Genomic DNA, 27,227 nt, shown 5'->3' with positions numbered 1-27,227 from the left:
GCACCATTCCCAGAGCAGTGGCAGTGGGCTGGTACTAGTGTTCGGCCTCAGTTTCCTCAGGGAGAAGCAGCCAGCCACACAACCTACTCACACCTCTAGAACCTGAGAAGAATGGTGCTCTTGGCAAAAGCTAAGTACTTGCATATATTTTGCCACGCCCGCCCCACCCCCAAGCCAGCTTCAGTGGCTGAATTCCCTGGGCTTGAGATAGGCACTGTTGAGCACCTAGAGCCATCGTCCCAGCCTTGGAGAAGGAAAAAATTTGCAACTGGGGGAAAAGATAATTCGCCAGCTCCACTAACTGGGGGAGCTCAGGACAGAAGCAACTCCTGTCCAGGCAAAAAGGGTCCATGGACTTTGAGCACCTTTCTTCTCTACATGGACCTGTGTGGGCCTATTTCAGGAGAATAGGCCCTTGTTGGCAAATTCCAACTGTTTCAGCTGTGCATTGGAGAGGTGGGTGTTTGATGTTTGACATTGCTTTGCCTATTAAACAGGGTCCTTACTTACCCACATCAGGGGCCTAAGGATGGTAGCTCCACTCAGGTCACCCAGCCACCCACAACAGGGGTCCAAGGATAACTGGTACCTCCCAGTCCTTACACCCCAAAACATGGGGTGCCCATGGTCCAACTGCAGAACACACCCACATGTACATTCTAGGGAACAGGAACACACTCTCCTCAGAGACACTCAGGGGTCGGTTCTCAGCCCCCTGCCTTGTTCAGAGCATGACACCCTGCTGCAATCAGACACCGGTACTTACACCAATCACCCATGCCCCTCTAAGACTGTAGGACAGAGCCTGTACCACACAATTAATGATCAGCTACCTGGACACCTGAGCTGAATTCATACAAGAAAAGTGAATGGACTCCTAGTCTGATGTACCTGATAACAGCTCTAACCGTCTGGGGACAGGACGTCAGAGTGCCAAAGGCAAAGATAATCAAGCTAGCTCACTCAAGCAACCCATTTGGGTATATCAAAACAAAACAAAGCAAGAAGCTATGACTCAGTAAGCAAGCATAAACTAATAACTTATAGATGCTCAGAGACAGCAGTCAATATCAAATTACATAAAGAAACAGACCATGATCATCTCAACAAACTCTCAAAACAAAGAATCCAGGGATCTTCTAGATGAAAGAGCATTCCTGGAATTACCAGAGGCAGAATACAAAAGATTAGTATACAGAACCCTTCAAGACATCAGGAAAGAAATGAGGCAATACGCAGAACAAGCCAAGCCAAGGAACACACAGGTAAAGCAATTGAAGAAATTAGAAAGATTATTCAGAAACATAATGAAAAATTTAATAAGCTGGAAAAATCCATAGATGGACAGCAATCAGAAATTCAAAAGATTAACAATAAAATTACAGAAATAGACAACTCAATAGAAAGTCAAAGGAGTAAAATTGAGCAAACAGACGCCAGAATTTCTGAACGTGAAGATAAATCACTTGGCACTAATATATTTGAAGAAAAATCAGACAAAAGAATTTTTAAAAAATGAAGAAAACTTAAGAATCATGTGGGACTCTATCAAGAGAAATAACATATGAGTGGTTGGAGTGCCAGAACAGGGAGGGATAACAGAAAACACAGAGAGAATTGTTGGCGATTTGTTGGCAGAAAACCTCCCTGATATTGTGAAAGATGAGAAGATATCTATCCAAGATGCTCATCGAACTCCACATAAAGTAGATTTAAAAGAAAGTCACCAAGACATATAATCAAACTGGCCAAAACTAAAGATAGAATTTTAAGAGCAGCTAGGAATAAACGAAAAGTCATCTACAAAGGAGAGCCAATAAGAATAAGCTCGGACTACTCAGCAGAAACCATGCAGGCAAGAAGGCAATGGGTTGACATATTTAAAAAATTGGTGAGATTATGGAGAAATTGGAACCCTCATCCATTGCTAATAGGATTGTAAAATTGTGCAACCACTGCGCAAAACAATTTGGCTATTTCTCACAAAGTTCAAAATAGAATTACCATATGGTCCAGCAATTCTTAGGTGAATAGAAAAAAGAAAGTAGAAATTCTGTTATTTTAATTTCAGATTATCACTATTTAGAAATTTGAGGGATCCAATAGCTTGAACCACCTCTCAGGCACCCTTACACTTTCCCTTTTTTCACAATGTGATGGGTATTTTAGATGTTACACATACTTGTATTTTACGTTTGTTTAATATAGTTTTATATCTTTTGATCTATTAATGCTGGTCAGTAGTTCCCCAAGGATTTGAAATAGAATTTTTTTTATACTTGGCGCTTATTCTTGAATATTGAATTGACAGAAAAAAATTGCATTTTTTAGCTTCTCTTCTATTAATTAATTAAGTTTCATGTTACTTTGAATCTTGGAGCAGGCAGGTCAATGTACTTATCTGAGAAACAACCTCTTCTCAGATAAAAGAATATATTCTATGTAAAAATAATAAGTTTAAGCAGAATTGCAACCTTAAAAAACTATGTGATAATGCTGTTCTAAATTCTTTGTTTGACAAAACTCTTAACCATGGGGGGAGGGGCGGGATCCTGAAATACTTTCATAGTTTGCAGAGAGAGAGAGAGAAATTAAAGGAATATTAAAGAATCTTTAACTAGGTCCTTGATTCAGGAGAAAAAAGTGGGATGTGAATGGGGGAAATCCGAGGAAGAGTACAAAGAAGAAATCAATCTTCTTGTGTACCTGAATCTAAACAAAGCTCAAAAATGACTGGGTTATAGAAGAAATAAAGGATGAAATAAAGAAATTCATAGAATCAAATGGGAACGAAAACACTTCCTATCAGAACCTTTGGGACACAGCCAAAACAGTCCTCAGATGTCAATTTATAGCAATAAATACACACTTTCAAAAAGAAGAAAGGGCCAAAATCGAAGAATTATCTCTACAACTTGAACAAATAGAAAAAGAGTAACAAAAGGAGCCCTCAGGCACCAGAAGAAAGTAAATAATAAAATTAGAGCAGAATTAAATGAAAAAGAGAATAGAAAAACAATTGAAAGAGTTAAGGAGACCCAAAGCTGGTTCTTTGAAATGATCAACAAAATCCATAAAGCACTGGCCAAACTGACAAAAGAAAAACAGGAGAGGAACCAAATAACCTGAATAAGAAATGAGATGGGAGATTCCACAACAGACCCAACTGAAATTAAAAGAATCATAAAAGAATACTATGAAAAATTATACTCTAACAAATTTGAAAACATAGAGAGAATGGACAAATTTCTAGAAACACACTACCTACATAAACTAACACAAAGAGAAATTGCACAACTAAATAAACCTATAATGAAAGAAGAGATTGAAAAGGTAAATAAAAAACTCCCAACAAAAAAAGTCCTGGCCCTGATGGCTTCACTGGAGAATTCGACCAAACTTTCAGAGAAAAGTTAACACCACTACTACTAAAGGTATTTCAGAGCATAGAAAAGGAACAAATACTCCCAGACTCATTCTATAAAGCCAGCATAACCCTGATACCAAGACCAGGTAAAGACACAACAAAAAAAGAAAATTATAGACCACTATGAGGAAACACTGGTGGCATAGTAGTTAAGTGCTACGGCTGCTAACTGAAAGGTCAGCAGTTCGAATTCACCAGGTGCTGTTTGGAAATTCTATGGGGCAGTTCTAGTCTGTCCTATAGGGTTGATATGAGTCAAAGTCGACTTGACAGCAACAGGTTTTGTTTTGATTTTTTGGTTTATCCCTCATGAAGTTAGACACAAAAATCCTCAACAAAATTCTAGCCAATAGAATTCAACAGCATATCAAAAAAATAATTCACCATGACCAAGTGGGATTCATACCAAGTATGCAGGGGTGGTTCAACATTAGAAAAACAATGAATGTAATCCATCACAGAAATAAAGCAAAAGACAAGTACCTCATGATCTTATCAATTAATGCAGAAAAGGCATTTGACAAAGTCCAACACCCATTCATGATAAAAATTCTCAGCGATATAAGAATAAAAGTGAAATTCCTCAACGTAATAAAGGGCATTTATGCAAAGCCAACAGCCAACATCATCCTGAATGGAGAGAGTCTTAAAGCATTCCCCTTGAGAACGGGAATCAGACAAGGATGCCCTTCATTACTACTCTTATTCAACATTGTGCTGAATGAAGGTTCTAGCCAGAGCAATTAGGCTGGAAAAAGAAATAAACGCATCCAAATTGGTAAGGAAGAACTAAAAGTATCTCTATTTGCAGATGATATGATCTTATATGCAGAAAACCCCAAAGAATCCACAAGGAAATGACTTGAACTAATAGAAGATTTCAGGAAAGTATCAGGATACAAGCTAAACATCCAAAAATTAGTTGGATTCCTCTACACCAACAAAGAGAACTTTGAAGAGGAAATCATCAAATCAATACCATTTACAATAGCACCCAAGAAGATAAAATATATGGGAATAAATCTAACCACAGAGGTAAAGGACATACAAAGAAAACTACAAGACATTAATGCAAGAAACCAAAAGAGGCCTACGTAAGTGGAAAAACATACCTTTCTCATGGATAGGAAGACACAACATCATGAAATGTCAATTCTACTCAAAGGTGATCTATTGATACATGTAATTCTGATCCAAATTTCAATGGCATTTTTTAATGAGATGAAGAAACAAATCACCAACTTCATATGGAAAGAGAAGAGGCCCCGGGTAAATAAGGCATTACTGAAGAAGAACAAAGTGGGAGGCCTCACACTGCCTGATTTTAGAACTTATTATACTGCTGTGGTAGTGAAAACCGCCTAGCACTGGTACAACAACAAACACTTAGGCCAATGGAACAGAATTGAGAACCCAAATGTAAACTCAGCCACCTATGAGCAACTGATATTTGACAAAGGCCTGAAGTCCATTAATTGGGTAAAAGACAGTCTCGTTAACAAATGGTGCTGGCGTAACTGAATACCCACCAGCAAAAAAATGAAACAAGACCCATACCTCACACCATTCACAAAAACTAACTCAAAATGGATCAAAGGCCTAAATATAAACTCTAAAATGATAAAGATCATGGAAGAAAAAATAGAGACAATGCTAGGACCCCAATACATGGCATAAACAGAATACAAAACATAACTAACAATGTACAAACACCAGAAGAGAAACAAGATAACTGGGAGCTCCTAAAAATCAAACACTTATGTTCATCAAAAGACTTCACCAAAAGAGTAGAAAGACAACCTACAGATTGGGGGAAAAAAAATTCGCTATGAATAAGGAAGACAGAAGAAGAATTGATTCATTTGAATTACGGTTTTGGTGAAGAATTTTGAATACACCATGGACTGCCAGAAAAGTGAACAAATCTCTTTTGGAAGGAGTACCACCAGAAGGTTGCTTACAAGCAAGGATGGTGAGGCTTTGTCTCACTTACTTTGGACATGTTATCAGGAGGGACGCATCCCTGAACAAGGACATCATGCTGGTCAAAAAAGAAAAAGACCCTCAAGGCAATAGATTTACACCGTGGCTGCAACAATGAGTTGAAACATAATGACAGTCATGAGGGTGGCACAGAACTGGGCAGCATGTTGTTGTGTTGTACATAGGGTCACTATGAGTCAAAAACAAGTCAAGGACACCTAGCGACAATGAACGCTTGGTAGATTTAATATAACTGCTGTTGATGGGCAGTTCTCACTAGATGATCTCTTGGTGTCCAGTGGAGAAGTGCTCTGCTCTATTGGGCCTAGTAACAAACTAACAGCTTTTTTTCAAAAGGTGTATAATTTTGTACTACATATGGTTTGTCTTTTTTGCAGAATCTTTGGCATTTTCATTGTGTTTTTCCTGCTTGGGCTTTCTCTATACCATACATGGAGTATTTTTCCACCATTGATACCTCTAATAACACATGGTCTGCCAGGTTATATGGCCCAAGGGATAGAACCTCTTTTACCACAGTCTATTCTTTCTTGGAAACCCTGGTACCGTAGTGGTTAAGAAAAACGGCTGCTAACCAAATGGTCGGCAGTTCAAATCCACTAGCTGCTCCTTGGAAACCCTATGCGGCAGTGCTACTCTGTCCTATAGGATCGTTATGAGTCAGAATTGATTTGATGGCAATGGCTTAAGTATTCTTTCTTCAGAGCCCATTTCAGCTCTGGGGCCCATTCACAGATGACTATCTCATGCCACCTGGTATATGTACTGAAACAGTATTCCTGCATGCTAAATATGATGCCTCCAGTTACTCAAGAGGCTTACCAGGCATCGTGCTTCCTTCTTAATAACGAGAAATTCCCAGCCATTGTACTTCCTTCGTAACTACAAGAAAGTCAAGATGCAATGACTTAACCCTTACTTTGGAGATATTCTGGCTTGCTTCCTGATCATTGGACTCTAAAAATTTTATTGATGTGGCTGTGGCATAACTGAATTTTTATAAGGTTTATACTCAGCCCTCTGGAACCCATGTGGCTTTTCAAAGCTTCCAAACTCATAACCCTTTTGTGCTTATCCATTCCTTTTGCACAACGTTGTCCATATAGTGGGCCAGTGTGATGCTTTGCAGGATGTCTGGGTGGCCCATCTTTTCAGATTCTTATGGCCCAAGAGGAGAGAGTTCAACACGGCCATGGGACAAAACTAATTATATGATTTTGTCCGTTCCAAATGAAAGCAAACTATCTCTGGTCCTCTCTCTTGAAAGGAATCAGAAATAATGCATTTTCCAGATCCATTGTAAATTACTAAGTGCTTAAAACTACATTAATCTGCTCTAAGGAAGATACTACATCTTTTGTTTGTTTGCATGTTTTTGTTTTGTGTGGTCTAGGCTGATAAAATAAATAAAAAATATGACAGAAATCATCACCCCTGCAAACATTAGGTCTATAAGGATGGTACTAATTTCTGCTTTTTTTTCTCCAAGAAAGTTGATATTATATCTTTGCCAAAATGAGAAAACTGTCAGTTCTGGAGGCTTCCACTTGGTCTTACTCACCATGATATCAAAAACAGCAATATCGCAATATAGGCATTGTCACAACTACTAAATGTATTTACTCTTATTATTTATTCAGGGATCAAAAAGATAGTGATCAAATGGGTCTACGGACCAAACTGACTCATTGTGAACTGGACTTGGACCTGGACATCATTTATATAGGCCTCATAAGCATCCACTTTAAAATGCAAGCCACGATAACTTTTGAGTCCTTGGGTAGCAATGTCAACCCAGATCCTGTTCTAACAGTTTTGAAATACATAAGTATTCACCCTTTTTCTGTGTACAATTACCTAAGGAAATGACTGTAGATCCTTTAAAGGAAGTGTAATGTAAGCACTTCCTGCTATAAATTTCCACTACGAACAGCTCTAGCAGGATTCCATAAACTCTGATGTTATTTTATTTTTATTAAGTTCAAAATAGTTTGTAAGTTCCCGTGTAATTTCTACTTCTACATGTAGCTTATTTAGTAGTCACCTCATCTGTTCTTTTTTCCCGTTTTCCCTCTTCTTTTTTTTCTTGTTTTGAATTTTTTTTTTTTTTTAATAATTCCATTACTTACCCTTTGTTAGCTTATTTGGAAACTCTGGTGGCATAGTGGTTAAGAGCTACCACTGCTAACCAAAAGGTCAGCAGTTCAAACCCACCAGGCGTTCCTTGGAAACTCTGTGGGGCAGTTCTACTCCGTCCTATAGGATCACTGAGTTGGAATCGACTCAATGGCAACAGGTTTGGTTTGGGGTTTGTTTTTTTTTTTTTTTTTTGGTTAGCTTATTAGCTGTAAACTTTTGCTATTTAGTGTTTGTTGTTTTAAGGTTTATTGTACAGAGGCTTAACTTATCACAGTCTAACTTTAGTGATATTAAACCACTTCATCTAAAGAACCTTACAATAGTATACTTTCATTTCACCCCTCCTGACCTTTATACTAATATTGCCATATATTTTACTTTTATATATGAAAAAAAAGAAAGGATAAAATTCTGAAAACCTAACTCATTATGTAATAAACATCTTATTTCTTCCTTTCCGCTTTTACTAAACCTTCAACACCCATTGCCGTCCAGTCGCCTCATATGACCCTATAGGACAGAGTAGAACTGCTCTGTAGGGTTTCCAAAGCTGAAAGCCTTTACGGAAGCAGACTGCCGCATCTTTCTCTTGCAGAGCAGCTGGTTGATTGCAACTGCCGACCTTCTGGTTAGTGGCTGAGTGTTTTACCACGGTGCCGCCGGAGCTCCTTGAACTTTTAATAGTTCTGAACTATTCAGCTCTTTAAAAGCCTGCCTCTCTGACTTGTCTGCAATTTTCTTCATGGCATGGACTCATTTTTCTTTTTCTTTTTTCTTTTCTGCCTCCTTTTATCACCTTTTTCCACATCTTACAGTGCCTGACACCTAGTGACAATTCTATATGTATTTCTAGGAAAAAACACACAAATCCTTTCTACAGCATTAGCTGGCAAGCAGTCAACCAACTTGTGTTAAACAATCCTTGTGCTCTAAACAGATGAACTTATAGAGCATAATTTTTCTCCTGTTTGCAGACTGTTAAGAAATAGTTTTCTTACTAAGGTAAAAATATCTATCTCTGCAGGGTATATTAATGATCATTTTCCTTCCTGTGGAGTCACAGACCTAAGAAAATTCTAGTTTCTCTATTGCATAACAGTCCTGCATATACCCCCATCTTTTCCAGCTCCCTTGTGTTTTACTCAGTCTTTCTTAGTACCTTCGACATTAACCAGATAGTATTTATTTTTAAATCTGTTCCCCTACCATGATGCCTTCTTTTACATGTGTTCATATAAATATGACTGATTCCACTTTAAATGCTGATACCTAAATTATATATGTTACTCTTGGTCTATTCTGATTAGTCATAGTATTGTGGATTCTCACTTTATCTTACTCCAAATTTTAATTTTCCACTTTTCATCTATGTAGCTAAAGGTAATGTGAGACAAGTGGTCAGATCCACTCCTTGAGCCATGGCTCCTTGAAAAGGTTGAGTCGTTTTTTTTTTTTTTTTGACGGTATGCTTGTTAATAGATTCTCCTCCCACCAGTGTGTGCACAATCACCAGCTCCCAAACTGAATAGAGAAAGACAAAATATTTCCATGTGACTACAGAAGGTCACCATGAGTCAGAATCGGCTTGAACGCAATGGGTTTGGCTTTTTTTTTTTTTTCATCGTTTGAGAAAATGAACGTAGTTTCCTTTAGAAGAAGAATTGCATCTCCAGAGACAAGTCTGACAGTCTGTTTCTTTCTGAGAATCTTTTATTGAAGAATCAGACTCATATGTTTGTACTAAACCACCCCTTGCTTCCACAGGCGTCCTACAGAAATCAGTTCTCTAAGGTGGAATTTGTCGGAGGAGGCTTGGTCCTTGAGCATCTGGGAGACTCAGCACAATCCGTATTTTACCAAAGAGAGTTTGCCACTGCTCGTCCTACAAGAAGAAACATTTTTTTTTACAAATGAAAGCTTTGAAGATTTTAAATGAAAAGCTTCATATTCTTAGGTCAAGAAACCAGATAAGTAAACCGGGATGAGGAGTGAGTAATCAATCACTTAGTTTTAACATGGTGGAAAAAAGAAATTCAATACGGTATTAAAAACCCCTGTTAGGAGCTAAAGAATCTGAAAATTTCCCTTTGATCTGCCACTTAGTATTGTTATAATATTAATCAAGTTTCTCATCTTCCCAGCTTCAGTTTGCTTCTTTCTTTCTATTTCTTTCTCTCTTCTTTCCTTTTTCTGTCTTTCTGTAAAACAGTCTGATTATCAGGGGTGATCTCATGCTTCCGCTTCATGGTACCATCTAGCTTGCTAGTTAGCTAAGATGGTTTCTGGCTTTGCAGGAGAGGACGTTTCTGCAGATAAGGTATTAAACTTAGTACTTACACTGGGCAGACGGGGCAAGGGAGGAACCTGAACGGAGTGCCCAGATTGGAGGGTGGGCTGCTTTGGGTCTGTCTGGGGTGTCTGTGGGACAGCCAAAGGCATGTACCCAGGGTCACGGGAGCTCAGGGAAGAAGTCAGAACTGGTGGTGGTATTTGGGGAATCACCAGAGAATCAGTGGCAGCTGGCCCCAGGAAGGGAGACACAGGGTAGGTCCTTGGGAACAGGCTACCATGCTTAAAGGGTGATGTGAGATGACCCCGTGAGGTCAGTCTGGCCACCTCCATTTCTCAGATGAGGACACTGAAACTCAGACAGATTCAGTTGCTTAGCCAACGTCACGAAGCTACTGAGGCTTTGAGCTTAACCACTGAGCTCTGTGGCTCTCCCACACCAGGGCTCACAGAGGTACCCACTCAGCCAGTCAGGGGTAGGGGGCCACATGAGCTCTCACAGCTGCACACACCTGGGGTAGGGGACTTCTGTGCCAGCTGTGGGCAGCAGGAGGAGCACTGGACATGGGGTCACCTGAGCTTTGCTACTTACTAGCTGTGTGACCTTGGGCAAGTTACTTAACTTCTCTGTGCCTTGGTAGCCTCCTCTGCAGAATGGGGTAACATTAGTGCCAATCTCACAGGGTCACTTCCAGGAGTGAGCTGTAAATGTGAAGAGCTGAAGGCCAGTCCTGTGAGGTGTACATGCCCTGTAGACACACGTGTGCATCGCAGGGCCGTGGGCCCAGGTGGATACAGATGCTGCCCAAGCACAGAGTCAGGGACATGTGCCTCCCAGGCCCTCACATCACTTCTCAGTGTCTAGTTTCTTCTTATTCATTCATCCCTTTAACAAATATCTGTTGAGTGCCGACTATGTGCCAGGCTCTGTTGTAGGCACTGGGGGTGTAGCAGTGAACAAGACAAGGGTTCCCACATTCAGGGGGCAACATTCTGGTTGCAGGAGACAGGCAAGATAAACATAATACAGCAGGAGGAAATGGGACAGGGCAGGAGAAGCGGCAGGCCCTCCCCACCACCCTGGCCCCGCACAGGGCTGCAGGTCATATGGGCAACTTCTTGTAAAAGACCCAGGTTGATCCTTGACTTGCTGTGTGGCCCTGGGCAAGTCCTTTCCCCCTCTGTGGGTCTGTTTCCTCTGTGTAGGATGAGGACAGTCATTTTTTACACAACAGCGTTGCAAAGTGAACATTTGTTGCCATACAGTTTTCCATCAGATCCACAGAAAGGTGTGAACTCCATAGTACATATTTTAGAATATCCAGTGCATTGAACCTACTCCCCACCGAAAAAAAAAAAAAAAAGCAAAAACGTTTTAACCACTGTGCCACCAGGACCCCTTACCTACAGTAGTAATAGATAATTTCCAAAAATATATATTTTTAAACAGTTATTCTCTATGAAAGTGAGGGATTACTGTGACATTTTAAACTAAGAATAAAGAGAATTTCTGCCTCTACTTACACATTCATTATCATGAAGTTTTCTGAGTTGATTTCCTTTTTCTCTGGAAGACAAGATTTTATTAAATGTGTAATGAAGTTATTTGAGATTTCTTAATCTACAGAGTAAAATACAGATATGCATCACTCTCTGTTTTCTGACTGGGGCTAATATTGGCCACAAATATCTTTGATAGATGATGGCTTTTCAAGATTTTAAGAAAATAAGATCAACATTAAGAGAAGATTGGGCATTTAAAAAAATAGTCCACCAATATTTAGATGAAAATGAAAGCCATAATATAGTCAGAAAAGAATTTTGTGTTTAAAAAAATAATATGTCCAAATCCATTTTGGGTAGTCATTCTCTGCATGATTTCCTTATAGCTACTTCTTATTCCTGAATATTATACTCTTGCCTTCTAAAAAGAGGATGTTGTCGCTGTTGCTAGCTGCCATTGAGTCAGTCCTTAAGTCATGGCAACCCCATGCACAACAGGATCAGACTGTTGTGATCAATAGGGTTTTCACCGACTGATTTTCCAAAGCAAGTTACTGGACCTTTCTTCAAAAAGAAGACAGGAGATAATATTATCAACAAGAGCTCATCAATCTTTAATCTTTTACATTTTTATTAGTTTGTGAGCATGTATGGTCTGAGAGAACTCATTCTGAACAATGTTTGCTATCGTTGTTGTTGTTAGGTGCTGTCGAGTTGGTTCCGACATTATGCACAACAGAACACTATCATACTTGACTGTAAATACTCAGAAAAGCTGGAAAATATTAGAAAACGAAGAAAGGGATAAGAATAAAGAAGGGCTTATTTTTATGCATATTCACTCTGCTCAGATGCTTCACTAACATATTACATGTGTTCTCACAGGTAATGTTAAATGCTAGTATAATTTATTTATTTGTTTATTTTTATTAACTTTTGTTGAGCTTCAAGTGAACGTTTACAAATCCAATCAGTCTGTGACATATAAGTTTACATACATCTTACTCCGTACTCCCACTTGCTCTCCCCCTATTGAGTCAGCCCTTTCAGTCTCTCCTTTTGAGACAATTTTGTCAGCTTCCCTCTCTCTCTATCCCCCCATCCCCCCTCCAGACAAGAGTTGCCAACACAATCTCAAGTGTCCACCTGATATAATTAGCTCACTCTTCATCAGCATCTCTCTACCCCCCCGCTGACCAGTCCCTTTCATGTCTGATGAGTTGTCTTCGGGGATGGTTCCTGTCCTGTGCCAACAGAAGGTCTGGGGACCATGGCCGCCAGGATTCCTCTAGTCTCAGTCACACCATTAAGTATGGTCTTTTTATGAGAATTTGGGGTCTGCATCCCACTGATCTGCTCCCTCAGGAGTTCTCTGTTGTGCTCCCTGTCAGGGCAGTCATCGATTGTGGCCGGGCACCAACTAGTTCTTCTGGTCTCAGGATGATGTAGGTCTCTGGTTCATGTGGCCCTTTCTGTCTCTTGGGCTCTAAGTTGTCATGTGACCTTGGTGTTCTGGGTTGAGACCAATTGATGCATCTTAGATGGCCGCTTGCTAGCATTTAAGACCCCAGATGCCACATTTCAAAGTGGGATGCAGAATGTTTTCATAATAGAATTATTTTGCCAATTGACTTAGAAGTCCCCTCAAACCATGGTCCCCAGACCCCCGCCCTTTCTCCGCTGACCTTTGAAGCACTCATTTTATCCCGGAAACTTCTTTGCTTTTGGTCCAGTCCAATTGAGCTGACCTTCCATGTATTGAGTGTTCTCCTTCCCTTCACCTAAAGCAGTTCTTATCTACTAATTAATCAATAAAAAACCCTCTCCCTCCCTCCCTCCCCCCTCGTAACCACAAAAGTATGTGTTCTTCTCAGTTTTTACTATTTCTCAAGATCTTATAATAGTGGTCTTATACAATATTTGTCCTTTTGCCTCTGACTAATTTCGCTCAGCATAATGCCTTCCAGGTTCCTCCATGCTATGAAATGTTTCAGATTCCTCACTGTTCTTTATTGATGCGTAGTATTCCATTGTGTGAATATACCACAATTTATTTAACCATTCATCCATTGATGGACACCTTGGTTGCTTCCAGCTTTTTGCTATTATAAACAGAGCTGCAATAAACATGGGTGTGCATATATCTGTTTGTGTGAAGGCTCTTGTTTCTCTAGGGTATATTCCGAGGAGTGGGATTTCTGGGTTGTATGGTAGTTCTATTTCTAACTGTTTAAGATAAAGCCAGATGGATTTCCAAAGTGGTTGTACCATTTCACATTCCCACCAGCAGTGTTTAAGAGTTCCAGTCTCTCCGCAACCTCTCCAACATTTATTATTTTGTGTTTTTTGGATTAATGCCAGCCTTGTTGGTGTGAGATGGAATCTCATCATAGTTTTAATTTGCATTTCTCTAATGGCTAATGATCGAGAGCGTTTTCTCATGTATCTGTTAGCTGCCTGAATATCTTCTTTAGTGAAATGTGTGTTCATATCCTTTGCCCACTTCTTGATTGGGTTGTTTGTCTTTTTGTGGTTGAGTTTTGACAGAATCATGTAGATTTTAGAGATCAGGCGCTGGTCGGAGATGTCATAGCTGAAAATTCTTTCCCAGTCTGTAGGTGGTCTTTTTCCTCTTTTGGTGAAGTCTTTAGATGAGCATAGGTGTTTGATTTTTAGGAGCTCCCAGTTATCGGGTTTCTCGTCATCATTTTTGGTAATGTTTTGTATTCTGTTTATGCCTTGTATTAGAGCTCCTAGGGTTGTCCCTATTTTTTCTTCCATGATCTTTATCCTTTTAGTCTTTATGTTTAGGTCTTTGATCCACTTGGAGTTAGTTTTTGTGCATGGTGTGAGGTATGGGTCCTGTTTCATTTTTTTGCAAATGGATATCCAGTTATGCCAGCACCATTTTTTAAAAAACTATCTTTTCCCCAATTAACTGACACTGGTCCTTTGTCAAATATCAGCTGCTCATACGTGGATGGATTTATATCTGGGTTCTCAATTCTGCTCCACTGGTCTATGTGTCTGTTGTTGTACCAGTACCAGGCTGTTTTGACTACTGTGGCTGTATAATAGCTTCTGAAATCAGGTAAAGTGAGGCCTCCCACTTTCTTCTTCTTTTTCAGTAGTGCATTACTTATCCGGGCTTCTTTCCCTTCCATATGAAATTGGTGATTTGTTTCTCTATCCCCTTAAAATATGACATTGGAATTTGGATCGGAAGTGCGTTATATGCATAGATGGCTTTTGGTAGAATAGACATTTTTACTATGTTAAGTCTTCCTATCCATGAGCAGGGTATGTTTTTCCACTTAAGTATGTCTTTTTGAATTTCTTGTAGTAGAGCTTTGTAGTTTTCTTTGTATAGGTCTTTTACATCCTTGGTAAGATTTATTCCTAAGTGTTTTATCTTCTTGGGGGCTACTGTGAATGGTATTGATTTGGTTATTTCCTCTTCGGTGTTCTTTTTGTTGATGTAGAGGAATCCAAGTGATTTTTGTATGTTTATTTTATAACCTGAGACTCTGCCAAACTCTTCTATTAGTTTCAGTAGTTTTCTGGAGGATTCCTTAGGGTTTTCTGTGTATAAGATCATGTCATCTGCAAATAGAGATAATTTTACTTCGTCCTTGCCAATCCGGATACCTTTTATTTCTTTGTCTAGCCTAATTGCCCTGGCTAGGATTTCTAGCACGATGTTGAATAAGAGTGGTGATAAAGGGCATCCTTGTCTGGTTCCCGTTCTCAAGGGAAATGCTTTCAGGTTCTCTCCATTTAGAGTGATATTGGCTGTTGGCTTTGCATAGATGCCCTTTATTATGCTGAGGAATTTTCCTTCAATTCCTATTTTGGTAAGAGTTTTTATCATAAAAGGGTGTTGGACTTTGTCAAATGCCTTTTCTGCATCAATTGATAAGATCATGTGGTTTTTGTCTTTTGTTTTATTTATGTGATGGATTACATTAATGGTTTTTCTGATATTAAACCAGCCTTGCATACCTGGTATAAATCCCACTTGATCATGGTGAATTATTTTTTTGATGTGTTGTTGGATTCTATTGGCTAGAATTTTGTTGAGGATTTTTGCATCTATGTTCATGAGGGATATAGGTCTATAATTTTCTTTTTTTGTAATGTCTTTACCCAGTTTTGGTATCAGGGAGATGGTGGCTTCATAGAGTGAGTTGGGTAGTATTCCGTCATTTTCTATGCTTTGAAATACCTTCAGTAGTAGTGGTGTTAACTCTTCTCTGAAAGTTTGGTAGAACTCTGCAGTGAAGCCGTCCGGGCCAGGGCTTTTTTTTGTTGGGAGTTTTTTGATTACCGTTTCTGAAATCTCTTTTTTTTTTTTATGGGTCTATTTAGTTGTTCTACTTCTGAATGTGTTAGTTTAGGTAGGTAGTGTTTTTCCAGGAATTCATCCATTTCTTCTAGGTTTTCAAATTTGTTAGAGTACAATTTTTCATAATGATCTGAAATGATTCTTTTAATTTCATTTGGTTCTGTTGTGATGTGGCCCTTCTCGTTTCTTATTCGGGTTATTTGTTTCCTGTATTTCTTTAGTCAGTCTAGCCAATGGTTTATCAATTTTGTTAATTTTTTCAAAGAACCAGCTTTTGGCTTTGTTAATTCTTTCAATTGTTCTTCCGTTCTCTAATTCATTTAGTTCAGCTCTAATTTTTATTATTTGTTTTCTTCTGGTGCCTGATGGATTCTTTTGTTGCTCACTTTCTATTTGTTCAAGTTGTCGGGACAGTTCTCTGCTTTTGGCTCTTTCTTCTTCTTGTATGTGTGCATTTATTGATATAAATTGGCCTTTTAGCACTGCTTTTGCTGTGTCCCAGAGGTTTTGATAGGAAGTATTTTCATTCTCGTTGCATTCTATGAATTTCCTTATTCCCTCCTTGATGTCTTCTATAACCCAGTCTTTTTTCAGGAGGGTATTGTTCAGTTTCGACGTATTTGATTTCTTTTCCCTAGTTTTTCTGTTATTGAATTCTAGTGTTACTGCCTTGTGGTCTGAGAAGATGCTTTGTAATATTTCGATGTTTTGGATTCTGCAAAGGTTTGTTTTATGACCTAATATGTGGTCTAGTCTAGAGAATGTTCCATGTGCGCTAGAAAAAAAAGTATACTTTGCAGCAGTTGGGTGGTGAGTTCTGTATAAGTCAATGAGGTCAAGTTGGTTGATTGTTGCAATTAGGTCTTCCGTGTCTCTATTGAGCTTCTTACTGGATGTCCTGTCCTTTTCCGAAAGTGGTGTGTTGAAGTCTCCTACTATAATTGTGGAGGTGTCTATCTCACTTTTCAATTCTGTTAAAATTTGATTTATGTATCTTGCAGCCCTGTCATTGGGTGCATAAATATTTAATATGGTTATGTCTTCCTGATCAATTGTCCCTTTTATCATTATATAGTGTCCTTCTTTATCCTTTGTGGTGGATTTAAGTCTAAAGTCTATTTTGTCAGAAATTAATATTGCTACTCCTCTTCTTTTTTGCTTATTGTTTGCTTGATATATTTTTTTCCATCCTTTGAGTTTTCGTTTGTTTGTGTCTCTAAGTCTAAGGTGTGTCACTTGTAGGCAGCATATAGATGGATCGTGTTTCTTTATCCAGTCCGTGACTCTCTGTCTCTTTATTGGTGCATTTAGTCCATTTACATTCAGCGTAATTATAGATAAATAAGTGTTTAGTGCTGTCATTTTGATGCCTTTTTATGTGTGTTGTTGACAATTTCATTTTTCCACATACTTTTTTGTGCTGAGGCGTTTTTCTTAGTAAATTGTGAGATCCTCATTTTCGTAGTGTTTGACTTCATGTTTGTTGAGTCGTTATGTTTTTCTTGGCTTTTATCTTGAGTTATGGAGTTGTTATACCTTTTTGTGGTTACCTTATTATTTACCCCTATTTTTCTAAGTAAAAACCTAACTTGTATCGTTCTATATCGCCTTGTATCACTCTCCATATGGCAGTTCAATGCCTCCTGTATTTAGTCCCTCTTTTTGATTATTGTGATCTTTTACCTATTGACTTCCATGATTCCCTGTTATGTGTATTTTTTTTTAATTAATCTTAATTTGTTTTTCTGATTTCCCTATTTGAGTTGATATCAGGATGTTCTGTTTTGTGACCTTGTGTTGTGCTGATATCTGATATTATTGGTTTTCTGACCAAACAATATCCTTTAGTATTTCTTGTAGCTTTGGTTTGGTTTTTGCAAATTCTCTAAACTTGTGTTTGTCTGTAAATATCTTAATTTCGCCTTCATATTTCAGAGAGAGTTTTGCTGGATATATGATCCTTGGCTGGCAGTTTTTCTCCTTCAGTGCTCTGTATATGTCGTCCCATTCCCTTCTTGCCTGCATGGTTTCTGCTGAGTAGTCTGAACTTATTCTTATTGATTCTCCCTTGAAGGAAACCTTTCTTTTCTCCCTGGCTGCTTTTAAAATTTTCTGTTTATCTTTGGTTTTGGCGAGTTTGATGATAATATGTCTTGGTGTTTTTCTTTTTGGATCAATCTTAAATGGGGTTCGATGAGCATCTTGGATAGATATCCTTTCATCTTTCATGATGTCAGGGAAGTGTTGTGTCTGGAGTTCTTCAACTATTTTCTCTGTGTTTTCTGTCCCCCCTCCCTGTTCTGGGACTCCAATCACCTGCAAGTTATCCTTCTTGATAGAGTCCCACATGATTCTTAGGGTTTCTTCATTTTTTTTAAATTCTTTTATCTGATTTTTTTTCAGCTATGTTGGTGTTGATTCCCTGGTCTTCATTCTAATTGCTCGAGTCTGCTCCTCCGACTTCCTATTGCGTTGTCTAATTCTGTAATTTTATTGTTAATCTTTTGGATTTCTACATGCTGTCTCTCTATGGATTCTTGCAACTTATTAATTTGTCCACTATGTTCTTGAATAATCTTTTTGAGTTCTTCAACAGTTTTATCTGGGTGTTCCTTGGCTTTTTCTGCAGTTCGCCTTATTTCGTTTCTGATGTCTTGAAGCATTCTGTAAATTAGTTTTTTATATTCTGTATCTGATAATTCCAGGATTGTATCTTCATTTGGGAAAGATTTTGATTCTTTTGTTTGGGGGGGTTGTAGAAGCTGTCATGGTCTGCTTCTTTATGTGGTTTGATATGGACTGCTGTCTCCGAGTCATCACTGGGAAACTAGTTTTTCCAGAAAATCCGCTAAAAAAAATGCAATCAGATCCCTATCAGAATTGCCTTTGGATTATACTTGCCACCTTGTTCCCTGTAAGGATGAAAGTCTGAGGTTTGGATTGTATATGCATGGCTGTAGCTGGTTCTGTGTTTTTAGTCCAATTAGGGGTGGATTTTTGGTCCCTGGGTTTTTTTTTTTTTTTTTTTATTGTTGTTGTTGTTCCTTCTCTCAGGCCGAAAGAGTGGATCAGGAAAAGACCAAAAGAAAAAAAAAAAAAAGGGGAGAAAAGCAAAGCCTCGGCGGAGCCAGAGGAGCCGTTCTCCCTCTGGCTCAGGCAATTCGGATGTTAATGAAGCCGCCTGGGGAGGGTGGGGGAGGGATCAGAGAGATAGGAGAGTAGCACCTCAGAATATAGCCAGAGTTGCTTGTCTTGCTTGGAATGACTATTATATCTGAGATTCCCACAGGGCGTGTCGCCTATGTGTGCTGGCTGTGTGGAAATTGCCCCCGGGGGGTCTGGCCCGCTGAAGTCATGGTCAGATCCTCCGCTGCCAGCCCCACGCCCAACGGCAAGGTTCCCCTGCTGGGACGGTGCCCTCTCGACTCCAAAATCAGTCGCTGCCTTCCGGGGACTTCTCGTCCCACCAGCCACGTCGCCGTGCCGCCTCCGCGAACTGGCTGGGCCCCCTCCCGGGGTTAGTTCATGTGAGTGGAGCAGCTCCCCGTGCTTGTGCCGTGACCGCGTGTCCTGGCTGGGACGCTGCTCTCCCCACTCCAAGACCAGTCACTGCCTCCCAGGGACTTCTCCTGCCGGCTGCGTCGCCACGCCGCCCGTGCGAACCGGCTGGGCCCCCTCCCAGGGTGAGTTCAGGGGGTAGGGCTGGGCCCCTTGTTAGGGCTGGGCCCCTTGTTTGCGCCATCTGCTCCCCTGGGCTCTGCCCTAAATCGGGTGCCAAAGGTTACCTGACTGGTACGCTGGCTCCAGGCTCTGAAAACAATCACTGCTTGCCCGTATTTGTTCTTTTTCCGTCTCTAAATCTGTGTTTGTTGTTCAGGGTTCGTAGATTGTTATGTACGTGATCGATTCACTTGTTTTTCTGATTCTTTGTTGCAAGGGGGATCCGAGGTAGCGTCTACCTAGTCCGCCATCTTCCCCAGTCTCCTCCATAATTTACTTTTTGCAGATGAGAAAACTTAAGCTTATAGTGGCTTGAGTAATTGCCTAATGGCAGGATCTAATAAATGCTTCCTGGATTCTAATCCAGATATCTGATGTCGAAGCTTCAAAGCCCATGATTTTAACCATTAATCACAAAATCATGTTTTCACCTTGGTAGAATGACTGGTTGTATCTGCTCTTTCATTTTTCCAGAGTCTCAGATCTTGTGAAAAGTGAAGGTTTAATATTAAACGGTGGTGGGGAGATGATGATTCCAACTATCTATTTGTAACATCACTTTCTTCCCTGGACTTTTTCAGGTGACCATGAGAAGCAACATTTATTTTCTCTGCCGTGTGAGGGATAGAGTCTTACAAGAGTGTCTATGGCTAACAACTTAACTGTTAGAGAGCAGAAATCTAATACTTAGAAAAGAAAGAATAGCTGTGTTTTCTGAGTTCCATTAAGCAAGGAAGAAGAATGTAACACAGGAGATTCTAAGAACCCTGGCCAAGATACGTTTCTTTCCTAAGTCCCAGTTCCCTCCAATGTAATGTGGGCATCCATTTATATATGTTCCAACTAATGCCCCAGGCACAGTGTGTAATATGAATGAGCATTGGATGGATAGCAAACAAATATATATCCTTAGACATAAGACTAAACACTTTTTTCAACAAAGAAATGTTCAAGAGGTCTTGAAGGAGTCTGCCAAAATGGTAACATTTTTCAGAGCATGTTTTAAAAAACCAAGTTGATTTTGACGAAGATGTGTTTTATGATTTATAGGAAGAGCTCCAAATTGATTATTATCCTTACCGGTTTCTCAGGCAGACCATGCATTCATTACTGTAAGTTATCTGATCTGTGCCACATACTGGTTTCCGCAGCTTGGAGCAAGCAATTCCTGTGCTTTTTGGGTAGTATTGGGAACAATTCACCTGCAATTGTAACAAAAAATTGCGTCCTGTGTTCCCTTCCTTCAATTCCACAATCATTCTCATAGCAAGATGTTAGAAGAGGGAGAAGGGTGGAAAGAGTACTGGCCTCTTCAGCTTTTCAGCAAACACGTCCAGAACATCTGCTGTGCACCAAGTGCTGTGCTATGGCAGTGAACCAGACCTAAAGCGTGCCATAAATAAGATGAAAATTTGCTTTTTAAGAAAGGAATAGTAATCTTGTAGTGAAAGTTCGCTGGCACAATGAATGTAAGAAATACTCAGAAAAGTTTTAAATGTTGCTAAAAGTTAAAGGTTTACTTTAGCTGCTGTTTTCCTTTTGCAAGGAGATTCCTTTTAAATTCTTTAAAGAAGGAAACATCACAAGACAATGCAGAGCAGGATATTTTTATCCCTTGAGGAACTATTTTAGTTCCCAGTGAGCTGGTTCAGCTCTATTCACACCTCAGCTCTGATTTAATTTTTAGAAAGACCACACAGAAAAGATTGGACTTACCTCTGTCCCTACAGCTTGATCACCACAGAAGAGTGGGGCGAGACAATTAGGGAGGAGAAATCGAAAAAAAAAGAGAAAATTCCACAGTTAGAGGTGCAAAACTTAATCCGTTGGAACCAAATCCCATGTCCCAATATTCCAAGTCAAGTCCAACCCTAAGAGAAGCCACTTCTTCATTCAGGGACAAACTCAGAATGAAAACAACCTGTATGTGACCCCAGTAAAAATTGGGAGAAAAGCCCCGGCCATATGAGAAATGGTGGTGATCTCATAGGATGTCCACGGGTTCCTGTGAGCATGCACATGGTTAGGGTTGGTTATTGGTTCCAAAGCTGCATGGATTGTCTCTGAAAGGGGAATTCAGAAACCTGAGGGGTCGTGATCAGGAACGGAGAAGAGAACCCACAATCCTTATCATTCTGTCATCCTCTCATCCTCTCCCTGAAGGTCTGACTCACTTCCCCTGGACAATTCAAATACATACCTTCTAAAATTTCTTCAGATTTCAACATTTGAAGGATGAATATATTGCAATCAATATAAAGGCATGGGTATTAAGAAGGATGCTGACTCACCAGGTGGAGAGGTAGCCCATGCAGTGGCTGCCGCAGCAAGAATGGCAAAAGCAGTGATGCCCTTCATAGTGATGGTGAATGAGGTTGGCGGAGCTATGCTGCTCTGTGGCAGGAAGTCCCAAGACAGAACAATTTGCCAAATATATAATATACCAAGCCAGGGTCCCGCTCTCATTAGGAGTTAACCTTTTTAGCAATGACTGCTTATTAACCCAAGATAAGGGGATTCCCTCTGTCAAAGAAGGCTTCCTTGTTATGTTGGTGTATAGATTCTTGGAACATGTACACCCTGAAATTATCTAACAAAAGATGCTTTATGTAATGATCCTCAGGTGTTCTCAGCAAATACAATGGCATTGCTGTATTTGAGAACAAATAAAGTCCTAAGTAAGAGAAATTAAAGACTAAAATAGCGTTTATAAAGAATATTGCATGCAGGTGAGTTGAAATGGAAACTAGAGACAAGGACATTCCTCTAATTTGAATAGTAGTGGATAACATTAACAGCCTTGATAATGCCTAGCTTTATAGAGTATGAAGATACGTTACAATGTTTTATTAAGGCGCATGGTATGCATTTGCTTGTAAATATTTAAAATATGCTTCTAAAATATGTAGATCAGTATTAACGCTGTTTAATAGATGAGGCAACAAATGCAAGATTAAGTGTACTCTAGTCACAAAGTCAACAGTTGGGAAAAAAAGTTCTCCAAAATTCCAGGTTTATATCTTCACTCTAAAATCTTTTTTTTTCCCCCTTTACTAAGCTATACCTCTTCAATAACTGAAATTGATATTTCTAACAAAAACTCTGATATTAGAACACTGCCATATTTCTCTTAAGATTATAACCATGATATTCTGTTTAACACTTTCACTTGCACCCATACCTACATATTTCGGTATGGTCACTTAACCACTATTTGCAACTTACTTTAATATTTTTCAGTCATGCAACCCCAATGATTTCCAGTCACATAACACTTCCACCTTATTATCTTACAGAATCTTCACATTAATTCTCCGGAAGATATGTTAGTATCTCTACTCCACAAATGGCAACCTCACAGGTTACAGGAGCTAAACAAAATCCTAAAGGAGGGAGTTACTGGGAGATAGAATCCTGACCAAAAGCAGATCTTCCCATTTTAATTCTCTGACCTCAAAATAACTGATTGATTCTGTTTCTAATTTTCTTGTGATGTGCCTCACTCATTTGCACTTCCTATCCTCCAAAAATACCTCTTTTTCTCAGGTATATACTCTATAAATTCAGGCTATACCATATTGAAATTTGAAAAAATACACTTCACCTGTATTTCAATGTTTCATTTACTTTTCAAATATGCATAATAAAGTAAAGTGCTCTCCAGAAGCTTTTCTGAATGGAATAAATTTTCTTCCCAATCATAATGAGGCATCTGATTTGACTAAACATGTTCCAAGTAGGTAATAGAAGCCAGAACAGTGACTCACAAGATGTTAGAGCTGGAAAGCCCCAGACACATATCTGGACGTGTGTTTTTCAAGCTCTTAATTTTTTCATTTGTTTGTTTATTTAAGAAAGAAATTTTTTTTCTCCTAAATTTTATTTTATGAGGAAAACATAAATGAAATGGGTTTTTTTTTTTTTTTAAAGGAATTCACTTAAATTGAAGCAAGAGACTTTCAGAGTGCCTGCACTTCAACCACACACCCCAAGGTTGTATGGAAGTCAATTTGCAAACTTCTGATTGAGACCACACGCAAAAGAAAGTCTCTAAGATAGAAATATCACTAAAAGACACTGAGTTAAATCAGATTCCCTTATTGCTCATACAGGTAGTCCCTGACATATTTGAGTTACAATGAACTGCATTTATAACTGTCCTTTTTTTTTTTGTACATCTTATCATTAGTAATATGGATTACATACCACGATGCAGCTCATTATTTGCTGATGTTTTCATTCCCAGATGTTCACTCACCAACAAAGATTGGTTTTATAAAGGTATTGATAATAAAAGGCAATAATAATGCAAACTAAAAAAAAAAAAAAAGAGGTATTCAACTTACATCAGAGCCGTCATAAGTCAGGGGACTCCCCGTACAGAATTCCTTCTGCTGTGCCACACCTTCTCACACCATCACACAGTTCTCTGATGGCCTGGGACTTCAGTCTCTGCTTACTTTCTGAAAGAGGGTAATGCTCATTGGACATCACCTTCTGGATACAGGTTCTCCCGTCTTGACATGTTCTCAAAACATTTTACTGATAAATCTCATTTTATGTGGCTTCTCTCCAGTTTCAGTTTGTTGATAATCTGTCAGTAGGTAACCCTCCAGGACAACCTAGAAATTGTCTTCATTTCCTCTCTGATTATCACATTCACATCTAACCACTCACCAGCTAGCTTTTGATTTGTGTGTGTGCTTTCCCCTCCAGGAAAAATATGTTTTTATTTCGTATGTTATGTTTATGTTTTAAAACTCTGAATCCAAGAATAACAGCTACTATATTTGTCTACCATGTTCCTCACCCTTCTAGGAATTCTCCTACAATTGACAGAGCAATGAATCCTATCAGCAAACTCTTAACAAGACTGCATTTTTCTCCTTTTCTTCCTGATGCCACTCACCCAGAAAACATTTAAGAATTTAAAATCATTGTAAATATTTTAAACTCAATATTATCACAGTACAGACCCAAATCAAAATTTATTTCAAAGAGTCCACACCTATCTCAACTTACTAGTTCCCCAGTAGGTATATGGTTTCTGTTTCAAAATGACTTGGCTGTGATTCTCAAACAGCTATTCCTTGATGTAGATATGCACTGAACCAGAATTTCTCCCAATCCCAGGTGTGGTCCCACACATAGTTGGTGTGACTTTTGTCAACAAATTTAGGTATACGAAATTATGTGAAGCCCATGAACCAGCAACCTGCCCCGTGACCTGCAAGTCTTGGGTTCGTCAGCCCTTGCAGCTATGTGAGTCAAGAGAAGCCTTCAGCCTGACCCATGGGCTTGGGCCTTTCTAGCCTGTACAACCTCATGAGCCATTGCTTTGATATAACTCACTCTTCTTCTATATACATATATATAAAATATATTTATACATATATATGTATATGTGTATACACACACACACACAAACACTTCAGTGGTTCTGTTTCTCTAGAGAACACAGCCTAAGACATTTGGTACCAAGAATGGTTCTAGAGAAATAAAATTGTTAGGATGAGGTTTCTAAATTCATTCTCAAATCTGGTTAGTCTTAAAGATGTTAATGACTCTGCTTCTAGTAATAAAGAAGGTTCTAAAAAAAAAAAAAATTTTTTTTTTTTTTTTTACTAATCCATGACATGAGGTGGCAGTAGAATATGTAAACTATCACCACCAATAGATCAAGTATTGGTGCAAGGCAAGGCCTTGGTGATTGCATGTTTGATATTTTTCTACAACTTGGTCAGTATGAGAAATATAAGGAAGTTTGTTGGTTGGTTGGACCTAATTTCAGTAGACAAAGTGGTGAAAGAAAGAGATGAACTCAGGGCTCCAGAGTCACAGCTCAAGCACCTAATAAATGACCTGAAAATTTCCACTTGTGCCTTGAAAGAAAGCCTTATTTCTTGTAACAAAAGAAAAACTAAACCCAGAGTCTTATTGTAAGAGTGGCTGAATTACAACCCCAATTGAATTCCTAACCTTGAATGGTATCTGAAGTTAAAGTGAGAGCATTGATTGTGAAGAAATGGGATGCTGAAACTTGGGATGGGGACATATGCCCAGGTAATCAGGAAGCTGGGGAAACTGAACCCCTAAATTCTGCAAAATTGCTCTTGCCAACAAAACCATTAGCCCATCTACCCATATCTGATGAGATAGGCACAGCTGTGTCTGAAGACCCTTTGTCTGAAATATTGCCTGGAGTGGCATCCGAGTCATTGTCTGCAGTATTGCCTAAGGCAAAGGCCTTACAAGACTTTGCTGAATGTTCTCAAAACACATCCCCACTGCCCATTTTTGCTTATATACCTATCACTAGACTTAAGTTTCATCAAGTCCCAAAAGGTGAAATACAAAGTGTGACCCAGGATGAGGTATACTACACTCCAAAATAACTGCTTGATTTTTCTAAATGTAGAAAACAGAAACCTGGGGGATATGTGTGGGCAAGGCTATCAAGGGTGTGTGTGATGATGCAAGTAACATAAAGTTGGATCAGTTTGGGTTTATTGATATGGATCCATTAAGCACAGGTTCTTCATTCAGTGTTATAGCTCAAGAAGTTAGGAAAGGATCTAGTAGTTTGTTTGGTTGGTTTGCTCAAGCATGGATTATACTGTGGTCTACACTAAATTAAGTTGATGTGTCAGATCTGCCTTGGTACACTGTAGATGAAGATATCCAAAGACTTCGGGAAATTGGCGTATGAAATTCCCAGAGGACACACCTTTCACCACAATGATGAGGAATAAATTTGTGAAGGGAACCCCAGCATCCTTGAAGACTGAATTGATTGCTATTTTATGTAAGTCAGAGTTGATAAATGGGAGCTGCCCTAACTGAATTAAGACAGCTGACTACAGTGGGGCTGGCTGGACCCAGTGGTGGTAGAAGCCATGTGGCGACACTCAGTTGACAAAGACAAGGTGGACATGGTTGCCATATTGGACAGAAGAGTCAAAGCAGTAACCAGAGTAGTCTGACTCATATGGATTTATGACATTGGCTACTTAATCATGGTGTCCCTAGGGGTGAAATAGATGGGAAACCTACTAAATATTTACTTGATCTATACAAGCAGAAGACTCACCAGAAAATACAGTCATGGCCCTTCTATCAATTCCCAGACTTGAGTCAGTTTACAGATTCACAACCCCTTGAATGAAGGGGAATCTGGGTCCGCTTGAGGAAGTGCCTCACTACACTGAAAAAAATTTGTAGTGTTAATCTTTCTCCAAAGGGATCTACGGCCTTTAATGCGAGTGACTGTTCTTTGGGGAAAAGAAAATAATCAGGCATTTTGGGGATTACTGAATACTGGCTCTGAACTGACACTAATTTCAGGAAACTGAAACCGTCACTGTGGCCCAACACTCAGAGTAGAGTCTTATGGAGGTCAGGTTATTAATGGAGTGTTAGCTCATGTCTGTGTTACAGTGGGTCCGGTGGGTCCCCAAACCCATGATGTAGTTATTTCCCCAGCTCCAGAATGCATAATTGGAATAGACATACTCAGCAGCTGGAAGAAACTACACAGTGGATCCCTGACATGTGGAGTAAGGGCTATTATGGCAGAAAAGGCTAAATGGAAGCCATTAGAACTGCCCCTACCTAGGAAAATAGTAAACCCACAGCAATACTGCATTCCTGGAGGGACTGCAGAGATGACTGTCACCATCAAGGGCTTGAAGGATACAGGGGTGGTGATTCCCATCACATCCCCATCCAACTCATCAATTTGGCTCGTGCCAAAAAAAAAAAAAAAAAAGATGGATCTTGGAGAATTACAATGGATTATCG

General features: G+C 39.3%; 1 protein-coding gene across 1 annotated transcript; it reads right to left on the bottom strand.

Annotated features, from left to right (window-relative positions):
- Positions 1–10,976: 10,976 nt before the first annotated feature.
- On the bottom strand, positions 10,977–22,109 carry LOC135230431 (double-headed protease inhibitor, submandibular gland-like). The gene is made up of 5 exons (XM_064279707.1): positions 21,719–22,109; positions 20,948–20,990; positions 20,508–20,687; positions 11,384–11,426; positions 10,977–11,194 (listed from the first exon to the last, which is right to left on the bottom strand). Exons 1-5 carry the CDS (start codon positions 21,891–21,893, stop codon positions 11,084–11,086), a joined length of 552 nt encoding a protein of 183 aa, XP_064135777.1. The 5' UTR covers positions 21,894–22,109; the 3' UTR covers positions 10,977–11,083.
- Positions 22,110–27,227: the final 5,118 nt, after the last annotated feature.

Source organism: Loxodonta africana, chromosome 2 (genome assembly GCF_030014295.1).
Source record: "Loxodonta africana isolate mLoxAfr1 chromosome 2, mLoxAfr1.hap2, whole genome shotgun sequence".
Taxonomy (NCBI): Eukaryota; Metazoa; Chordata; class Mammalia; order Proboscidea; family Elephantidae; genus Loxodonta; species Loxodonta africana.
This window is presented reverse-complemented; position numbering and strand designations above follow the sequence as displayed.